The sequence below is a fragment of the Perna viridis genome, chromosome 2 (assembly GCF_037379345.1).
Source record: "Perna viridis isolate PV_CMFRI_1.1 ecotype Kerala chromosome 2, ASM3737934v1, whole genome shotgun sequence".
Lineage (NCBI taxonomy): Eukaryota > Metazoa > Mollusca > Bivalvia > Mytilida > Mytilidae > Perna > Perna viridis.
Window position 1 is genome coordinate 5,608,310 of NC_142446.1, and position 22,064 is coordinate 5,630,373.

The 22,064-nt window shown below is 34.7% G+C and overlaps 1 protein-coding gene across 2 annotated transcripts in view; it reads right to left on the reverse strand.

The window, feature by feature from the left end:
• Positions 1-16,532: 16,532 nt before the first annotated feature.
• LOC148623442 (DNA repair protein RAD51 homolog 2-like) overlaps positions 16,533-22,064 on the reverse strand; it is a 66,562-nt gene continuing 61,030 nt past the window's right edge. For both annotated transcript variants that reach the window (XM_088565235.1, XM_088565234.1), the window contains one exon: positions 16,533-16,946. In XM_088565235.1, coding sequence (XP_088421361.1) covers position 16,946 — 1 coding nt within the window. In that variant the 3' untranslated portion in view covers positions 16,533-16,945. The remainder of the gene's footprint in view (positions 16,947-22,064) is intronic.

Below are 22,064 nucleotides of genomic sequence, written 5' to 3' on the forward strand. Positions count from 1 at the left end.
GGAATTTAATTTATAGTTTAGAACAAAAGGAGAAATGACTTTGTTGATGTTTAGTGAGACCGAAAGATAAAATAATCCACTTTGATACCAGATATCCAAGAGATGATTCTGAATGACCTGTAAATACCTAAAATATTTGTTTACTTTTAATAACCAAACAAAACGACAAATTAGCTACAAACAATCCAAGTCATGATAAGGAAAACTGTAACAAAAAGATAACAATTTACGTCTAACAATGTTGACATTGTTCTGCCATGGATCAGTATATGATATGATTTATGATAAGATGTTTATTACTCAATTGTATTGTTTTTGTTTGCATTGTAATACACTTTTCTATGCTCTAGTATTTCACTTTAACCACCTCGAAGACGTAACTTATAAGGGACCTTTATTATTTGTGTAGAATGCACTAACTGCAACCAATCGATTTTGAAAGCTACGTCGTGCTAAGAGTACCCCACACTCGACCATTTTAGTCAAAGCTTGGAAACGGAGACACCGTGCAAGTCATAATGCAGAAGCTTTTTACCAAATATCTAAGAATTCCCTCTAATAAAAGCTGAGAAATCAGTTACTAAAACTTCCATTATGTACTACCTGAAAATTTTCTACGCGATTGGTAAACAAGAAGTAGATAAGCGAGGAACCTGAAAAAAAAAGAAAAAAAAAGAGGGGAGACACTGTAGAAGTCATCATGAGACAGCAATATACCAAATATCTAAGCATTCCCTTCTGTAGAAACTGGTAAATCTGTTACAGAAAGTTCCATTATACAGGCGCAGCACCTACAAAACTACGAAATCGATCGGTAAACAGAAAGTAGAGGACGAGGAACCAGAAAAGGGGTTCACGGTACAAGTCACCATGAAATGAGAAAGAAATATACCAAATGTCTAAGCATTCCCTCCAATAGAAGCTGAGAAATCGGTTACAAAAATGTGTAACGGACGGACAAGGTGTTTGCAATAAAGTCTGTCTCCGTTAAACAAGAAAGAAAGAAAACAGTTATATACGGGTACCATGCGGTGCTTGTAGATGACTAACGACTAATACGCACCAATGTGTTTCTAACTACAGTAAAATGGTAAAAAATATCGCCGTAGAAAATGATAAAAAATATCGCCGTAGAAAGTCTAGAAGAAAACAACTGGTGAATTAATCGCCTACCAGCAGATATTTCATGTCGACACCAGCAGATATTTCATGTCGATACCAGTATATTTGATCAATTTGGGAGCAGATTATGCTTTGTACTAGAAAAAACACACTAAGTAGGGCTCCTGCTAGAACACAGAGCTAAAACACTGAGAAAGAGCATGGAGCAAAAACATTGTCCCAGGTTAGGGGGAGTGTTGTGCGCTCACAAACATGTTTAACCCCACCACATACTTTACATGCCTGTCCCAAGCTGTACTCTAGACACACAAGGGACACTTGTTTGGAGAAGAATCTACTACTAGCTCGACCTGGAATCGTACCTACATTCTCATGAAGAAAAACGTTCCTTTTATTCAGCTTTATTACAAATTACTGTCTCCTTCCGTCTTGTCTGGACAGTAGTTTTTATTGATATTTTTGTTTGAGTGAACATGTTGCTTTTTCGGAAAAAGCGAATACTATTTCGAGGTAGATATAGCTTCAAAATTCAAATAGGGGATTGAGCGTTGTTTTTTATGTTCATTGTTATTCGTTTTACGTTTTTTTATTCTATAGATTAGGTTGACTTTCGTCTTTTATGAATATTTTTACTTTCTTTATTTTGGGGTCTTTTACGGCTTGGTATGGATTTTGTCCACCATTGAAGACGGTGTAGTGACCTGTAGAAGTTTAATTGTTCATTGCTTGGCCTTTGGTGGATGACGGTCTTATTGGCAATCATACTACATCTCCTATTTTTATATGTGTTCGGTCCATACCTTTTTTCAATGAAAGATTATACCTGAGCCCTTTTTATTTGATAAAGTGAAAGCAATAATCACGGTGTATCACTATGAGTAAAGCTCACAACTAAGATGCTTTTAAAATATGCTCCGACTAGTTCATCTGAAAAAAAAATGAAATCTGATGGCAATACATTTCATCAAGCAGAAGAAAATTATGGTTACGACCCACTTAGCGGTTTTCGAGAAAACTTAATGTTTACGACGGACGCTAAGTGATGACATAACTTCACATGGGTCTTTGGTATGGGTGAAATATAAAGCCCCAAAGTCATTTATGCAAAACATTTACTTTCTAGACTTAACATTTAATCTAAAAGTTTTAGAATAAATCAAAATCTTATTCAAATTAAGATGCACAAAGGAATAAAATGGATGCCACAACATAGAAGGATACCTCACTCGGGTTAATACAGAACGGATACCTCACTCTGGTCAATACAAAACGGATACCTCACTTGGATCATTACAGACTGGTCAATAACAAAAATATCAATAACATTTCAGGAAGTGTTGCAGATACAAGATGGGCACCCTCAACCATAATTCTGAGTTAATGACAAAGCCTGTGTTTACACATGAAAACCATGTCATTACCTAATAGTATGAAAATACCAAGCGGTTTTAAAAAAGATATCCGACACAAATTCACAGTTTGTAAATACCCAAAACTGATCAGAAATTTATTTGGTGAACTGCGTGATCACTGTTCTGTTTCGTGTTTCAATTAATTTAATGGTTCAACAAGTAAATTATTTCCAATTATTCAATACATGCATATTAAGGATTATTCGATACATAAAAATGATTGAAGATATTCCAGACAATGCCCCCAACGTAGCCTTAAACTCCACGGTTGCTATCACATTTGTTCAATGAAATGCCAGGTTGTAAGAGCATCGATTATGTTGCCATGGTTTGGCATAATGGATGTTAAAGCGAACTCAATACCGACTGCGTCGGTAAAATGATAATTAATATAGATTGCATGATTTGCATTAGCAATTTGATAAAGTCTTGGCATATTTGTTAATTTAGCCGAATGAAAGAAATAGCTGCGACATAAAATAATACATACCATGTATCAAAAAACTTCATATGTTTGAATTCTTGAGTCCTTGCTAAATCGTCTTGCTAATAATTTATGTAAACAATGAAACTTTATAGAGATTGGAAAATATATATAATTTGCTTTTGAGTTTAGGTAATAGTTCCCATTGTTCGATGATAAATAAATCCGTATTAGGTATAAAAGATAGAGTAAGTTTGAGTAACCGTATTCTTAAATAACCAAAAGTCTCACTTAATAAGAAGTTATGAATATTCATCTTCGGCAATGAATTAAACATAAGAACATATATTATGACCACTGTTGGGCTAACACCAAGTTGTTGCAACTCGTTTATTTACCAGACCAGCATCGATAGCACGCATTGTCCGACCGACCACAGACATACAAACCAAACAATACCAGGAATAAAATAAAAGCATACCATGCACAACAGCTCCGCGAATAATTCTCTACCACCCAACAACAAAACTAGTATTTAAAAACAAATATAAACTTTGTATACATGTTTCTGACGGAGAGGGCGCAGACATCTTGAGTAGTGCCATGCTCTCAACCTCTCCGCTCTGACCACACTTTTTATCTCAGAATATGCAGTAAATTCTAAATAATTAAAAAAAAATCAAAATTAAAAAAATCCATTTTTTCTAATGTCTTAGCATATTTGTTAATTTAGCCAAAAGAAATAGGTGTAATATCAAATAATACATTATATGTAACAAAAGATTAAATAGGTATATGTCTCCCTTAATTTGGTAGGAACAAAATTTTGTTGTCCTGTCCGTCTGTCTGGCCGTCAATCTTCTGTTTGGGCAATTCATTGAAAACTACTTTGCACCAAACATCAATCTTTGTAGAAAGATAGGAACTGATATAGAGTTGTGCATATTACCAGGGATTTATGATTAGACTGAATTTTGTGGAAGTTATATCCCTTTGAACTTTGGAAAGGGGATACATACGTTGTTGTAGTCAAAATCAAACTTTAAATAGTATTAGCTAAATGGCCTTGCTAATAATTTATTCCGTGAAAAAAATTCCATGCAGCATTCTGTGTATACTGGGGAATACAAAAGTCTGACATACAATCAGGTACAAAGGATGAGGATGACTACATACCACCAGCTCAAGTTGGGTGTTAAAATGTGATGAATGGATGCATTGAAATATGGCAAGTAACCAAAGAATACAGAAGTATAAACAAAGTATTTCTAAATAATTCCAACTATATCTCTAATAACCCTAGTTTTGATCTTTGAATTGACCCTTGACTTAAAGTTTATATTGCGAATGTATGTTAGGTTGTATAATACTTACAGCAGACATGCATCCGTGGGCAACGAATTGGCAGTGGCTGATATACTATATGTACTTCTTTACAGAATTACACAAGATAAGGTATGATAACTTTGCAGGTACAACTCCGTATCAATCCACCTGCCATTGAACTGACATCATCAATATATTTTATAGCTAAAATGAGAAAATGTTTGGGATTTCTTTAAGTTACTGGTTTTCAGTGCTCACTTGGTTAACATCTTGTCCCAAGTGAAACTGTGAAATAGTTATGAACTGCAAATTGGTCCTGCAAATTGATACTGACGCTCTTGTCTTGCAACAGCCAGAAATGTATGGAAGTACTTGATTCCGACTCTCAGAAATTTCCATACTCTTGTTTGACACAAACTTTGCAATGAATATAACAGTTAGCTTCCGTTTCATATTTATTTATTCAATTATTTTAATACCTGGTTATAATTATTCGATATCATTTTAAATAATAGACAATAAAATGAACATTTGAATTTGAACTTCACTGCCATTTTTCTAGTTCTATTTGATATTTATTTTTTTTAAGTACAATTGTTTACTTATTTGCTCTCCATGTGGAGGATAATAAAGAATATACATTATTTTTCTATTAAATAATATTTATAGTTCCTATGTTAAAACACGCAAAAAATGGCGCTGCAAATATATTTCGATGGTCATAAATTGGTAGTCATACTTCTTAAAGTTCCTATATTTTGGCTTGAATTTTATATGGAATCCAATAAAAAATTTTTTTTTTCAAAATTGCACCAAAAAAATAATAAAGGGCAATTTTTTGGTGGCGTGGCCCCCCTTTGGCGCCTTATAACTCGAAAACTGTACGAGATTTCTGAAAACTGTTATGAAAATGCAGGCAGAATTTAATGAGGAATCTAATAAAAAGAAATTCAGAATCGCACCAAAAATAAACATGAGACTGAATCGCTCACTTGACAAACCATGCCCTATTAATAGATCCTTTTGTGGTAAGTTGGTGAGCATGCTCAATATACACTTTTGCGAGGTAGAGCTTGGGTAGAACAAAAGAATTTTCTTCGCGGAAGTGTATATTGAGCATGCTCTACGCATGCTCATCGACTATCCCAACGTGAGCACAAAAGGGTCTATTTAGTAAGTAAAGGCATCATATTATGATACCATGATTGACAAAAAAATTGCTGAAAAAGAGCATATATATTTATGAATGCTGTAGGTTCAGAAGAGTACCTAAGGCACTGATGCCGTCAAAGTGTTTTAGAACCTCTGGAAAAAATCTGGGCATGTCCCCCTATTCCTTGTTACTCCACCGGTCTAAGGCTGCATTAGCCCAGTATACATTGGCTGTAAAAGAACATAAAATGAAGTTAAATCATGGCGACACAACATTTTCATCATCACTTCAACCCAGAAGACCATGTTTACTATATTTTCTTTGGATAATTCATTTGTTCTACCCAAAGCCCTATTTCACGGAAGTGTACGTCACGCATGTCACCGACTACCCCGCAGTTAAAAGGGTCAATTGTGTCTTTCATTAACGCTCACAAATTTGAATAAATATAACTCAGAAGACGATGACTAGGAAAATATAGACCGTTACAATTTCCTGATATTCAAATATACAAATGACTGTCCATCTAAAACAATTCTCTACTATAATGATTGAATTCAACAGAATCAGAGATAACTGTAGAGTTAGTCGCAGTATGAGAACATTTGTAAGTGCAACGTTCGACAGAAGGGAACCAGTTCACCAGACGACTTCCATCCATAAAATTAGCAACAACAGGTCATGGTTCATAGACAGAACATGGAAACCTATCTTATCTGTCCATTAGTAAGATCAGATCGTATTCCTAGATATACTATGCACGGTACAAACACAATCCATATCTAATACAATTTTTAGCTTCATCATAAAACATGCAAAAATTATACTCAAATTTCACCGAAATAAAAACTAGAGGCTCTAAAGTCTGAATCGCTCACCTGGCTTGATAAGCAACATTCTATTTTTGTAAAAGCGGCCATGTTTTTTCTTGGATGAAAATTCCCAACACTAAAACCTTAGAAACATTCATATCAGTTTTCATTGAATTCTGTCCTGAGAAGAGAATTTTTAAAAAGTACTAACTAGGGGCTCTAAAGAGCCTTAATCTCTTACTTGGCTTGATATGCAACATTCTATCTTATTTGTAAAAGAGGCTATTAAAATTCCTAACGATTGTTCCTTAGTTCTGTTCAGAACTTTTCGAGAAAATTTTTGAAAGTAAATGTAATAACATTGAAAAAAAAAGCAGACAAACAAAGTACTTATGTACTAAATAAATTTATCAAATTTTACGCCTCAAATAATCGTCAAATTGCAAAAATAGGGGATTACAAAGGTCAATACAAAAACAAACACCAAATTCATGATGCATCGCAGCAGTGTGCCAGTTTGTGTATTATTCAAATTCGATTTCAGTTTACGTGGAACACCTAGATGAATAAACACAAAACTCTCCGACATACAGGATAATTGAACTACAAACTACTAGTTGGCCTTTCTCAGTTTCTAATTTGTTTCGAAATTCAATTTATCGACCTCAAGGTCGAAACTGTTTGTCAAATCATTCAAACTTAAGCCACACTCATTGTAATGAATCATGTGCTTAGATATATGTCCCTCTAAACTAGCTACATTCTTTGGTTGATAAGCTATATAGCTGAAGTGCTACGATTATCGCATAGACACCTAAGTGTCATTTTAAGCGCTTAGTTACAGTGCACCGATTTCCAGACACATGTACATTAACATAAAGTCTTATAATATAATTTCAACAATGATGTCTGGTGCAGAAGACACTTGCCATACACTTTCAATGCCCTGAAGCACCTCCAGCTCTATTATAATAGCACATGGCCAAATAGCAAAATAGAATGATAACTAGTATTGCAAAAAAAGCAATATCACCATACCACAAACTGACATAATCCTGAGAAATGCATTACCGAAATTCCTATTACATCGTCTATAAGCGATACAATGGTTGATATATCAGGATGGTCTTGGAGGTTGTGATACCCTTTTGTTAAAAGTTTGGCAAAACATGAGCGCCAAATAATAGCCTGGAACAGGGAGTGTAGCCAAAATTTTAACAAACGGTATCATAACATCTTTCTTTATATCATGGTCAGTTCATTGATCGGAACCGCTGCCCCCTTTTTGTAAATATATGGATCCCCTGGGGTGTGCATGAAATATCTGAAAACAGCTCTTCCAACTGATACTCAGCATTTCAGTTTACATTTCATTTCTATGATCGAAGACTATTTATAATCTCGCAGGGTTTTCATTTCTAGCTAAACATCAAATAGTTTATTATGCGTCTAAGAATAAAGCATTTGTAGGCAACTTGAATATATCGATATATTGAATATAATATAGTGAACAATTGGCTTTATAAGGATAGATGCAAAGAAATAAACAGGTACTGGTAAAAAGTTAGTGGTCAACTATTTTCAGTTGGATCGTTGATTAATCGGCATACTTAGTTCCCAGTAAAAATTGTTTATTAGGTTTGTTTATTGGCGTAAATAGAACTAAATATGATATATAAGAAATACCTTAAAGTGGATATAACTATCGACATTTGAACCTAAATGGGTTATACCAATGGGACTATTTTCCTGCGGTAGTGTGTAAGATAACTGCAGATGCTAACAGGCTTAACAAATCGGAGGGCTCTGGCGACTGCTATATAAATTCTAATCTTCGATCTAAATTGATAAAAATCTAGGAGCGCAAGAGAGCCTGTATGAATCGCTCACCTGGTTAAAAATAGTCTTCTTAAGCTGGACTCTTAACCTGCACTATTGTCACGAGAATCATTTAATCTATAGAGGATTATCCATCCGGTTTTCATATCATAAAATAAATCTTTCGTAGTCATTTTCTTCAAAGGCAATACCTCCAACATCGATCAACATTTTTTTGTGAAAATTTCGGCATAGGTCCAACTCATCATGCTCAACAATTTTACTTTTTTACAGCCATAACTAACCCAACTGTTTTGAGTTATTTGCATAATTCTGCACTTTGAACACCTATGGTCTATTTTTAGTGACGGCGTTCATGTTTTTTTTTGCAAAATCAAAAATTCGTAAGCATAGATTGTTAAAGATGCTCTACGGTTTTGATTCAATATAACCAGTTGTTTCAGAGAAGATTTTAAAAGTTGGAGATGTAAAATTCGGGGAAATTCCATTTCAGGGTCAAGAACTCATTCATCCGTCAACGGATGAAAATTTTGGCAAAGGTCCGACTCATCACGTTGAACAATTTTACTCCCGTACAGATCTTAGCTAAACCCTAATGTTTTTGAGTTACGTGCAAACATGGCCCACATGGTCTATTCTTAATCACGGCGGCCATGTTTTTCGTAATATCACAAATCCCTATCCACAGATTGTTGGATATGTTCTACATAACATTCAAGCAAAGTTTTGTTACAATCCATCCTGTTCCTTCAGAGGAGAAAAAATTCAAGTTGGATATGTACTATTGTCACAAAAAAATTTTGGGGAAAACATTTCAGGGTCCATAAGTCATTCATTCGTCAACGGATCTTTCTGAAAATTTGGGCATAGGTGCATCTCATCATGCTGAATAATTTTACCCCAACCAGATTTTAGCTAAACCCAACTGTTTTTTCAGTTATTTGCAAAATTCTGCTATTTGACACCTATAGTCAATTTTTTAATAACGGCGGCCATGTTTTTGCCAGATCAAAAATACCCACACAAGGATTGTTAAAATACCCTAAGGAACATTAATGCAAAGTACATTCTGTCAAGTAGTTTCAGAGGAGAAGATGTTTGAAAAAGTTATCCGACGACGACGACGAACACATAATGATGGCAATAGATCACTTGGTCTTTCGGCCAGGAGAGCTGAAAAAACATCAAATAGTGCATGAACTCCTTCTGATAACCTCTATAACCTTGATTCCCTTGATTACTCTCCAACATTACAGATTTACATGAAAAAATGACCACAGATAGATCTCATCATGCTGTACACATGCCCCACGTCAGAATTTCGCTTAAACTAAGTTTTGGAGATATATGGGGAAAAATTCTGACAACTATTTTCTATTTTTAGTAACAGCGGAAGTGTTTTTGACAGATCAATAATCCCAACATCTGTTCTTTGATGAATATCCTTCTGAACATTTATACCAAGCTTGGCTCAAAATTGGTCAAGTAATTTCAGAAGAGAAGATTTTTGAATGTAATAAAATTTAAAATAGCCAAACAACATCGAAAAAGGGCAATACATGTAACTCCAACATGGCTGAACACGTTAATACAAAAATTTGACCACAGATAGATCTCATTATTCTGAACACTTTTACCCAATCAGAAATTCGATGAACCTAACGGTTGTGGAGATGTATGGGAAAACTTCTGTTTCACCCCCATTTTAGTAACAGCGTCCATGTTGTTTTGACAGGTCAAACATATCTTTTAATATATATATTAGTTTTAATCAGAATACCCTAAGACCATTCATACTAAGTTTGGTTGTAATTGGTCAAGTAGTTTCAGAGGAAATTCAAGAGAACTTACAAAAAGTGCTTGAATTTGGACTTTGTTGGGCCACACCAGATCTGTACCAGATTCTTGAAGACCATGGGAGAAGCGGTCTCACCGATATTAACAGTGATAGTCCAGGCATCAATTGACCAAGGGACAGTCCCAGGTGATTGGACGCTAAAAAAACGCACCACAATACAAACTACAGGCTCTAAAGAGCCTGAATCGCTCACTTAGATTGATAAGCAAAATTGTATTGTTGGTAAAAGATGCCATGTTTATTTCTTTAATAAAAATTCTTAACGCTCATACCTAAAACATAATCATAACAATTTTCATTGAACTCTGACCAGTTGTATATGAAAGAGATTTTTAAAGCAATAAACATTAAAAATAGAGAAAAAAAAACGTCAAAAAAGGGCAATTACTCCAACATGGCCTTACAGATTTACCCATTTATTTGACCACAGAGAGATCTCACCATGCTGAACAATTTTACACAATGTCAGAATTTTGCTAAAAGTAACGGTTTTGGAGAGATATATGGAAAAAAAACTTCTGTCCCCTATTTTCTATTTGAAGTACATTATTTTTTCTACCATTCAGAGGAACCTGCTGAATAGTTGAAAAAAAAGGACTCTTTCCCAAAGAAAATTATATCCAAATCATGCAATATTCCAAAAATTTTGACTCTGAAATGGCAAATTCGTCGATCATTTTCCCCAAAAATGCCTGATTTCCCAAAATACCCAGATAAACTCCTGTAATAACGGCAGTCATGTTTTCCGACGGATTAAAAATCCCCACATCAATTCTATGCAGAATACCCTAAGGAGCATTCACACCAAGTTTAGTTCAAATTAGCCCAGTTGTTTCAGAAGAGAAGAGTTTTGAAAAATTCCTAACGTCGAAGACGGACGCCAAGTGATGGCAATAGCTCACCTGTCCCTTTGAGCCCGGTTAGCTAAAAAGGGGACAACGCAAAAGCATAATTATCGTTCTGTCTCCCTAACATCGGTATGCTGCAAGGTTATAGAACACACCATCCACAGCAAAATCATCTCTCAACAGCCTGGCAGGTCAACAACATGGAGCCAGAAAGCGCCGCTCTTGTTAAAGTCAGCTTATCAACACTATAAACGACCGATCCAAGGGACTTAACTCAAAACAGCAAACCGACGCCATCCTACTGGACTTCAGTAAGGCTTCTGATGAAGTCCTTTATGAAAGGCTTGCCATGAACTTGGACACTACGGAGTCAATGCAATGGATCAAAAGTTGCTTTGCAGAGAGGCAACAAGGAGCGGTTGATGTAATAATCTAAGCCATGTCTAGTAACATCAGGAGAACCATCGTAAGTACAAGCCTCTTCGCAGACACTTGCCTCGTGTACAGAACCATCGAAATGTGGGGCGACACCACTATCTTACAGCAAGACTTACAGAAAGCTTATTTACAACACTGGGAACGAGACTGGATGATGAGCTTCAATCCAGACGAATTCGAGTACTAGTTATTCTTATAACCAACAGACGGAAACTCACCAAAGCTAACTACACCATCCCTAGTCACACACTCCAGGTTACAGACCAGGTTAAATACTTGGGAGTTACAACAGACAGCAAAATTACCTGGCGCCAATATGTCAGCAACATAACCAAAAAGAAAAACGAAAACAAAAAACAAACTACACTCCAGAGATTTCTTGGAAGGAACATCAGAAGTTGCCCCGAAAAAAATCTCGGAGACTAGCTTCAAAACACTCTTCCATTCACGTTCAAACAGCTACATCGAGACTCTTTATAATCAATGATGTACCTCGTGATCAACCATCTTAATGACATTACATCATCGTCACTACATCCGGTATACCAAGCAACCAGAGCACATACCCAGAAGAACCAGCAACCAGCTTGAACTACCAGAAGCTTTCAGGACTCCTTCTTTCCCAGCCACCATAGTCCTCTGCACCTCGCTACCACAACATATAGATGTTGACTCTCTCGACATCTTAAAAGAGAAGATCAGCACCTACAATTTCTAAGAGGTGGTATATGTACATAGTTTTATCCAGTTTTTAACCTGTCTCACACGATTTTAACTAGTTGTGAGAGTATGCTTCAGAGGAGTCCCACACCAACAAACAATATCCTTATAAAACTATCAACACATTTTACTCTGATTTTACTGTAATTAAAATTAAAATTAAAATTTGGCTTTTCTACCCGGAAATGTTGAAAGAAAACTTCAGCTAACTGAAGTCTTGAAAAAAGTTTCTATAAAGGAAAATTTAATTCATTTCTCACATTTTAGACTAACAAAATAAGTAAATTATTTTCTTAAAATAGAAATGACTGTTTCGTGAATACTATGATGACGAAGGATGGAGTACATAGTCAACACAAGTGACTTATTTTCTCACAAAGGGGCCTTTACTTGACCAAATCGTACTATTCTAGTACAGAAACATTGTAACATTTTAACATCCAAGTAACACGCTGTAACTGGCAATAGAACAAATCTGGGGAAAATATAGCCATTGAATTACCAACATGGCAGGTCCGGTGGGAAACAATAAGTCTGGGGAAATAGCAAGGACTATGTTACATTAGCAGATGAGCGCTAAAACACCATCGCATAATTGACATTTATTATATTAACTGTTTTTTTAACCAATTAAACACACAAGCTGCACCTCAATAGTAAAAAAAAATACTGTCTATCTAAACCTGGTCCGGGAGATATAGTACTATTGCAGGGATTCAGTGATTATAGCAGACCCGGGAGCAGGGACGAAGTGATTATAGCAGGCTCGGGAGCAGGGACGAAGTGATTTATAATAGGCCCCGGAAACAGCTTCAAATCTGAATGACAAAGATAAACACATAAATTGGTAAAAAAAGGGATTCAATCGATACTATTACCTTATTAAAAAGCATTTCAAGGCCTTGTAAGCCTAAGGTTGAACCTTAGGTTCCTATCTCCTGAACGGATATTATCAATTTTCTTTGGTCAATGGTCATTGTGTAAAACTGAAAACGGTTACATGTATAAGCTGTTATTCCATTGTTGGTATTATAATTGGTAAAATGAACGACTTTCAACATTTCAATTTCTATATAAATGTTTTCTTCCTTTGTGTCTAACAGGTGAACTTATCAAGTAAATGCATGTTTATACTTTGTTATGTTTTCCACATATGACAAATTCTATACTTATAATGATACATATGGTAATTAAAGTAATTAGAACTACAATCAGAGTAAGTCTACATTATTGAAGTAACTTTCTATTAAATCTATTGTAAAATTCTCGGGTGTATTAATATTTTACGACAGGATTTTTGTAAACACTTGTCTACATTATCACATGGTTCACAGAAAATAATTAGACTATTTATTCCACTTGAAATAAATTGAAAATGAATGCCTTGTATATATAGTTGTACTTAGAACAAAGCTTTAACAGGAAATGTAAAACCAAGTGATAAACCATACTTAGCCTAATTTGGCAAGAGTATTTGGCCTACTGCCACTAATCAAGTGCTCTCACTTAATGATATCTATCTCGTATTTAGTTTGTTATCTCTTCCTCTGCATAGGTTACCCAGATGTTGCAGTAAGTGGGGTGTCCTAACAACGAAGCTATCATCAGCAAAGTTACTTGAAACTACTCATTGTATGTAATGTAATAAGTTCTTTGAAACGTACACTTTTTTTCTGTCTGTTAATTAACCATTTTAATTGAAAATAAAACCTTACACTTAATCACTTTCCATTTAAACCATCAATACATTTACTTGCTGTAAGTCTAGAAAATTGTCAGCATGGCCCAATAAATGATACCAACCGCTCCCCATCTCAGTAACATAAACGAAGTAGTTGATGCTGTTTCGGTCTACGATTTGACACATCTGTCAAAATATCGACGGACGAACGTACGGACACTTCGATCAATATATAATTATATAAATATAGAAATGCAGCATAAATATTTTATGTCCAAGTCTGGGGAATGCTAAAAATAAAGTTTGCGAAAATTTAATAATCGCTTTTTACTATCAAATCGCGAAAATCAACAAAAAGACATAGAGACTATGTATATAGTGTCACCGTAATTGGACACTTCATTAAAGCTTAACAAAAATAACTTCTACCTGATAAAAGGGTATTAATACAAGAAAAGCTACAATGATTATGGGTCTTTGATCTGAAGAGTAACCACACATTCATATTGTATCACCAGGAAACTGGGATCAACTTCGACGATTGTTCAGTCTCTCATCTGGTGGGAATCTAAACACAGCACTTGATTTGGTAAATAAATTAGCATCTTCAGTAGATACTGTAATTCAGGTAAATACACAGGTGAGATACAGGTAAGAACACCAAATTCAATAAATCTTGTACTCTATAGTTCCTATTGTCCCATTGCTAACATATCTTATCATCAATGTAATTTACTGTCGCAGTTTAAGAAAAATGCCATCATTTATAATTCACCTGTCTCTTACACAATTTACATATTCAACATTCCATGAACCAATTTCTCTTTTATAAATGACTTTTGTTTATTACCATAAATTGTGTAACCACCGTTTACATACTTGTGATTTCCTGTGATTTAATTGTACCATAAATATATGCAATAAACAAATATAATGATGGCGGATGTGAATACTAGATTACTATGATGTATAAAATGAATAAGTCACTAAGCTAAACAGTCCAACCATACATCATTTTTCACTATAATAAATCACCTTGTGTTCATTCCTTTTCTAACAATCGTACATAGTGACCAATCACTAAACTTTTGGAGTTATCTGGGATATATGTATCAAACAGCTGACTCAGTCAAACCTGAATATATTCACATATGTATTTTCTTGCATGCTAGAATTCAATGCTTAAATGAATATACTAACTAAAATTCTGTACACAGAGGGATGTGTAAAAACCAACAAATACTATTGAACCAGTCGTTTTGTTTTGATTCAACTGTAACAACTTTGTGACAACTTTGTGTCAATTCCTGGTTAAATTCCACTCTGCCCCACTTGAATCCGAAAAAAATTCGTTGCACAGAAAATAGAACAATTCTGAGAAATCCAAATACACATAAATGTACATGGCCTTAACATGAAAACTGTAATAAAACAAGACTTTCCCAGGAGCCTGAATCGCTCACCTGGTTGAATTTAGCCTTTCAAAGGCAATACATTTAACAGGAAGTTGTCAAACAATTTTGAATCAAGAAGTCTTTGGCAAGACTTATCATAAGGATCATTTCAACAATTGAAAGTTTCTTTTAATCTATCATAGTTTTCAAGATATTGACTGAAAACTGTAAAAAAATTACTTTTCCCCCTTCAAGGGCAACAACTCTTACAAGACGTCGTCTGACAACTCTTGTCCCCGAGGACTTTCGTAGTCCTAATAATAACGATTATATCAGCTATTGAAAAAATTTGGCTAAACCTAAGGTTTTGGATATATATGCGAATAAGAGGATCCCAGGAGCCTGAATCGCTCACCTTGTTGAATTTTCCCTTTCAATGGCAATAAATTAAACAAGAAGTTGTCCAACAATTTTGACTCAAGAAAACTTTAATAGGGCTTATCATAAGGATCATTTCAGCAAATGAAAGTTTAAATCTATCACAGTTTTCAAGACATTGACTGAAAACTGTAAAAAAAACCCTGGCATTTTCCCTTTCAAGGGCAATAAGTCTTTTAAGGAGGCATCTGACAACTTTTATGCCTGAAGACTTTTGTGGTCCTTAAAAATAAGGATTGTTTCAGCTACTGAAAGAATTCGGCTAAACCTAACGGTTTTGGAGATATATGCAAAAAACTACTGTCTGACCCCCCCCCTTTGTTCTATTTTTAGTAATGGCGGCCATGTTTTTCAACAGATCAGAAATTCCCACATCAGTTCTATGCATGATACCCAAAGGAACATTGGTCAAGTAATTTCAGTGGAGAAGAGTTTTGAAAAATTGTTAACGACGACGGACGATGATGGACACCAAGTGATGCCAATAGCTCACATGGCCTTTGGTGATTTAACTTTTTTTTTTTTTTTTTTGTAAAATCGAGGCCTTTATCAGCATAAATTTTAATTATTATTGGGACAGGGTGAACAAGGCCTCCAGGTTCTAATGAGACAAGGCGAACAAGCCTGCCATGTACTATTGGGACAAGGTGAACAAACCCACCATGTCCTATTTGGACAAGGTGAGCAAGGGCTCATGTAATATCAGGACATGGTGAACAAGCCGTGACTGTACTATTGGATCAAGGCCTCATGTACTATAGGGACAAGGTAAACAAGCCATCCTTTTACAATTGGGACAAGGTGAACAAGCTGTCCACGCACTATTTAGACATAGTGAATAAGCCATCCCTTTACTATTGGGACAAGGTGAACAAGGCCTTCATATACTTCAACTTCTATATGGTGATAAAGAGAGTAAAATCATATCATAATAGAAACCAGATCTATGGATGCTGCACCCACCTACACAGTCAATTACAGTATTGTGTACCTTACAGTTCTATCATCAGATAACTACTTTTAGGATTCCAAGGATACCACTATAACAGGCAGATATTTAATGCAAATTGATGAAAAATTTTATTACAGACATCTGTAATGGATCCAGCTCTGGATTACAAGTGATAACACTGTTATAACAAGACAACCCTCCTAAAAACAATTGATTTTTTTATCTGGTTAAAACAGTATTTATATGGTACTAAAGTTCAGAAAAAGTCATTTTATTTACAATATCATTAGCTATCCTTCACTAATATCATGCTAGTTCGTCACTAGGTATGGTATGCACAGGAATCTGTTGTAAAGTATATTATCCACAGGAATCTATCACTTGGTATGGTATCCACAGGAATATGTCACTAGGTATGGTATCCATCACTAACTCTCCATAATTCTCTGCTATGAATAGAAGGTTCTTTAACATAAATCAACTCTTTATAATGAGGGCAATCACTTTTTGACCACTACATGTATTTCATCTAAAATAATAAAGAAATAGAAAATTAATCTCTTAATAAACCAAGACAATATATAAAAGCTACAACTACCAATACATTGTTTGGTTTTAGGCTGTGTAACTATTATACTTTAAGTTCAAACTCTTAACATATTGTTGAGGGTATGATCCTGAAATATTCAATCTGAGCCAATATATTGTTGTTTGTGTTTCTAACAAATCTAGATGTTCTTATTCCCAGACTGTCTATACAATCAGTACTTGGTGACATAACATATACAATAATATCATTACAGTTTCACCCATACAAAAACTCCACACCAAGTCTGACATTTAAAAATTACCAATTGTTATGAATGAAAGATGTCAGAATTTTAATAATCTTGGTGGGATCTCCCTCCATGAGTCACAAATTTTTGTCATTGTGATAAGATTGGTTTAATTAGTATGGAAAAAATGTTCATTAAGATAATAATCTTCACCCTTCCACAAGACTGATCATCTGACTAAGTACAAATGTCAGATGACAACTTTCTGTTTTTCTATAATAACACATTCCCATCCATAGTATGTCGATTTATGAAATTTATGATTTTAATTTTTTTCTTATTCAAACAATTATATTTTTTCATCACAAAGGTAAAATATTTTGCAATCAATGTCACGTTTTCTGATTATTCTTATCGAAATACAGATATAAAGTGCTTCAAATAGGCATTCTGGAATAAAAAGCTTTCAACCAGTTAAAGAATATTTAGTAAATAAAAAATTAGGCATTAATGGAACAATCAGTGAAAAAGTGAAAAAGGGGGAAGGCAAAATGTTCAAAATGGCCTAACTTGGAAACTGGTCTTTGGATTTTGCTGAAAAATGAACTTAACCTGTATTTTAACATAATAAACAACAATAAAGTTACATAAAAATTATTTATTAAATGAAAATGATCAGGTGACAGTTGGACAGACTGACAGACGGATGGACATGCATATTTTCGGATGGCATCACTTAATACCTTGCCACTTCATGTCGCGGTGTATAAAAACTAGGCCATCAGTGCATGATATGGTCCCTCATTTATAAACCTACCTTTATAAGACTATTAATGAAGAACTTCTAGTTTTTTCAGACCTCCCTGTCAGAAAAAAAGCATGATCTGACAATATGCAAGTATCGAAAAGGTGATAGGCAATTAGGTAAAAAAAAAAAAAAAAAAAACTAACATAAGTTCACTTGAAAACAGAAGTCAAATTTATTAAAGGTTAAGAACAAAACTCTCCTATGTAACTACTTGATTTACAGTAATAAACTTTTACAGATACAATAATGTCTTCTCAACTAATATAGTCTGTCTTTATGTTAAGCTAGAATTTATCTGCTTTATTCTGAAGACCATTAAAGGAATATACATGACATGATGAGGACCCCACCCCTCTTTTTAGTAAGACAATTTGTCACAAAGTGAAGACCAGTGGCCATGGGATTATATATTTTTTTCAATTTGATATAATTTGAGATTTTTCATTTTTGCACTTCACAACATGCCAGATTTAATATTTGAGTTTTAGATTTTTTTTCACAGCATTTTGACTAGTGTTGGACAGTACAGTGTTCTAGGATTATTCAAAATTTTAGGTTTCCACAGGAAAACTCTAAATGAAGACCAACTTTACCACACTTCAAGTTTGCTTTTCTAACTTAACAATTTTTTTTCTTTTAAATTTAAGCTTTCTACTTTTCAAAGGGTAAGTGGGGTATAATTATTAACTTTTCCACACCAAAATTGCACTTGCCCTTGAGTGACAGCAAGCACTGGGGTAGGGTAAAAATAGAAACAAGCCATGGAAAAAAATGCCTCATTACACTATGTTTTGAAAGCTGCAATAGATATCTAGGCTTATGAACCTAAGAGTAATATATAAAACTTTTAGGTTTAGCCCCAAGGGACATAACTTAATAATGGTTAGCAGTGAAAGCAATGGGAGTTTTTTTTTTTTTTTACTTAATTCATTCTTATACTTGTGAAACCAAACCAGATGCTTTATCTCCTCATCTAACGGGACAACCCCTCTGCCAACCCAGATGGTCTGAACTATAACAAAAATACATTGGTTATCTTCAAAGACCATGACCAGAGTTTTATCTACCATTAAAAGTTCCCAATACACCACTGGACAGAAGGTTAATGATCCTAGAGACCATAAACCATGTTGGCAACTTGACAGGTTAAATGTCCCACAACAACAATTAATTTTATATCATGTTTATACAACAATGACCAGTAGAAAACTGGACATTAATGTTCTTAGACACCAACTTATACTCAACTAGTGTAAAGTCCTGTACAGACATTGTTAAAACATAGGTTTTCACAGTCATTAAAATGACCAGCGTATTTGTCTATTGGTATCAAATAACTACCAATCATACCTCTACAATACAGTAAACTGATACTGAATCAACTACACTTAGTGCAACATCCACTTTACATATACAGTTTAATAATATCATGACAGCAACTGGGCATAGACAGTGCCATAATATCTAGTCATCAGCTGTACATAGACAGTGTAATAATATCATTACAGCAACTGTGCATTAACAGTGTAATAATAATAGAATAATTAATTGGAAAGAGTGAATAACCAAAATATTATCACGAGTGCCGAAGAACATCTAGATTTAACGAGTTTGCAGAACTCATTCAATGCAGAGTTAAATCCTCAAGCGTCCTTGGCACAAGTGATCATATTTTGGTTATTCATGATAACCAATTGATTATCCTAATTATTAGATAGATTTTCTTCATAATTTATGGATACAGTCAACATGAATCTTAAATTCTATGATTGGTGGATTGATATCAAAGTTGTGATGTTTTGGCAGGAGAAAGCACGAGAAAGAAATTACTGAATTTATTTCAGTGTGAATTACTGAAATCTATCATACTGGGAACATTCGATAAAACACTGCTATCTATATAATAATATCTAGTCATCAACTGTATATAGACAGTGCAATATCACGACAGCAACTGTACATAGACAGTGCAATATCATAAAATCAACTATGCATAGACAGTGCAATATCATGACAGCAACTGTAAATAGACAGTGCAATATCACAACATCAACTATGCATAGACAGTGCAATATCATGACAGCAACTGTAAATAGACAGTGCAATATCACGACATCAACTATGCATAGACAGTGCAATATCATGACAGCAACTGTACATAGACCATGCAATATCATGACATCAACTGTACATAGAGCAATATCATGACATCAACTGTGCATAGACCATGCAATATCATGACATCAACAGTGCATAGAAAGTGCAATAATTTCATGACTGACAATAACTGTACAAAGACTGTGCAATAATATTTAGTCATCAATTGTACATAGACAGTGCAACATCATGACAATAACTGCATAGACAGCGCAATAATATCATGACAACATCTGTACTAAGATTTGTTTGTTTGTTGGGGTTTAACGTCCGAGCAGCAATATTTCAGCTATATTCAGACGATGAACATGAAACTGATAAAATGAAAAAGGGATGGGACACAAAGACAATGGGAGGGGGGGGGTCGACAAATTTTGATTGCCACTGGAAAAAGGGAGAGGTGGGTAGGGTCGGGCAGTTTAGCCTCCTGTGGCAGAGCCCTATGGTTCCTACTCCAGGAGAATACCACAGTAGGGTTCTTTAACGTGCGAGGAATGTGGCTTCTTTCCCAACACGGTGCACCACTATGGTTTGCGGTCAGGTTTTCCGTATTATAGCCTGACAACCCCAGCATGTAACACACCAGGGGTACCCCATTCAACCACCTGGGGCACACATCCCAGTTGCTCTGTGGGCAGAGCGCCCTAGCCCCCGGCTAGGGTTTTGAGCACTATTTAGTTGCCTTTTACAAGCTTTCTGTACTAAGACAGTGCAATAATATCATGACAGTAACTGCATAGACAGTGCAATAGTATCATCACAACAACTGTATAAAGACAGTGCAATAATATCATGACAGTAACTGCATAGACAGTGCAATAATATCATGACAGCAGCTTTGCATGGACAGTGCACTAATGACAATAATGTCATGATATCAATCTTTTATTTTCTTATTTGAAACAAGTTTTTGCCTAATATTAACATATTAATTTAACAATTCACTTGGTAACTCCTTCAATGTAAAAAAAAAGAAAAAATGACAGATAACCCTATTTTTGTTACCGCAATACCTTCACTTGTAACAAATATAAATGATCTTAACCACAAATTTTGTCAGCTACACATTATTTACATAGAAAGAACTGACTATTCATTGCTGGCTACCTCTTAACAAAATACACAGTGTCAATTCTCACATTGGCTGATATGATCCCTCTGTTTGTAGGTACTGTTAATGGTGACCACACAAAATACTCATTAAACATTAAATCAACAAAATATCTATATCACTTTATTATAGGGACAGCTTTCTGTGGTTGAAATGCCATCACTAATTATTTAAAAACCTTCAATAAGTAATAACCTCCACTTATGACCTGTTGTCCGTAGATTGACATACTTGATTCTACTGAATTTGAAATTTAGTGATTCAAACTAAAACAATATGTTTGGGGCAGGCTGAAACAAAAATACATCAATCACAGATCTTACACATCTATGTAATCAGTCTAATACTAAAGATTTCACCATTTTGATTTGACAAAAAAAAAACAAAAAAAACATTAACTTGATTTTCATGTTGAGAGTGGAGTGAGACAGGAAATTGTTAGGGTTATAATAAAAAGTGTGAAAAATGGAGATTTAATGAGAAAAAATCAAGAGGAGGATGCCCAGAGTCTATCCCCAACCAACAACCAATAACTATATACAAATCTACCTTGAATGACAACATTTTTCATAGCTCAGGTTAACTTGTTCATGTTGCACTCAAGTGTTAAATACAAAAACGACAATAAAATGTGTGTCTCTAAAAGCAAATTCATGTAAAAGATGGAACCCAATATATCATAACAATTAGCACATGTTTAACATGTGACATAAGTAAGTACAAAACTGTTATGGTCATAAACCTACAATAAAAACATTTCTTCTAGTCACCTGAAAACAGGTAAATATAATCATG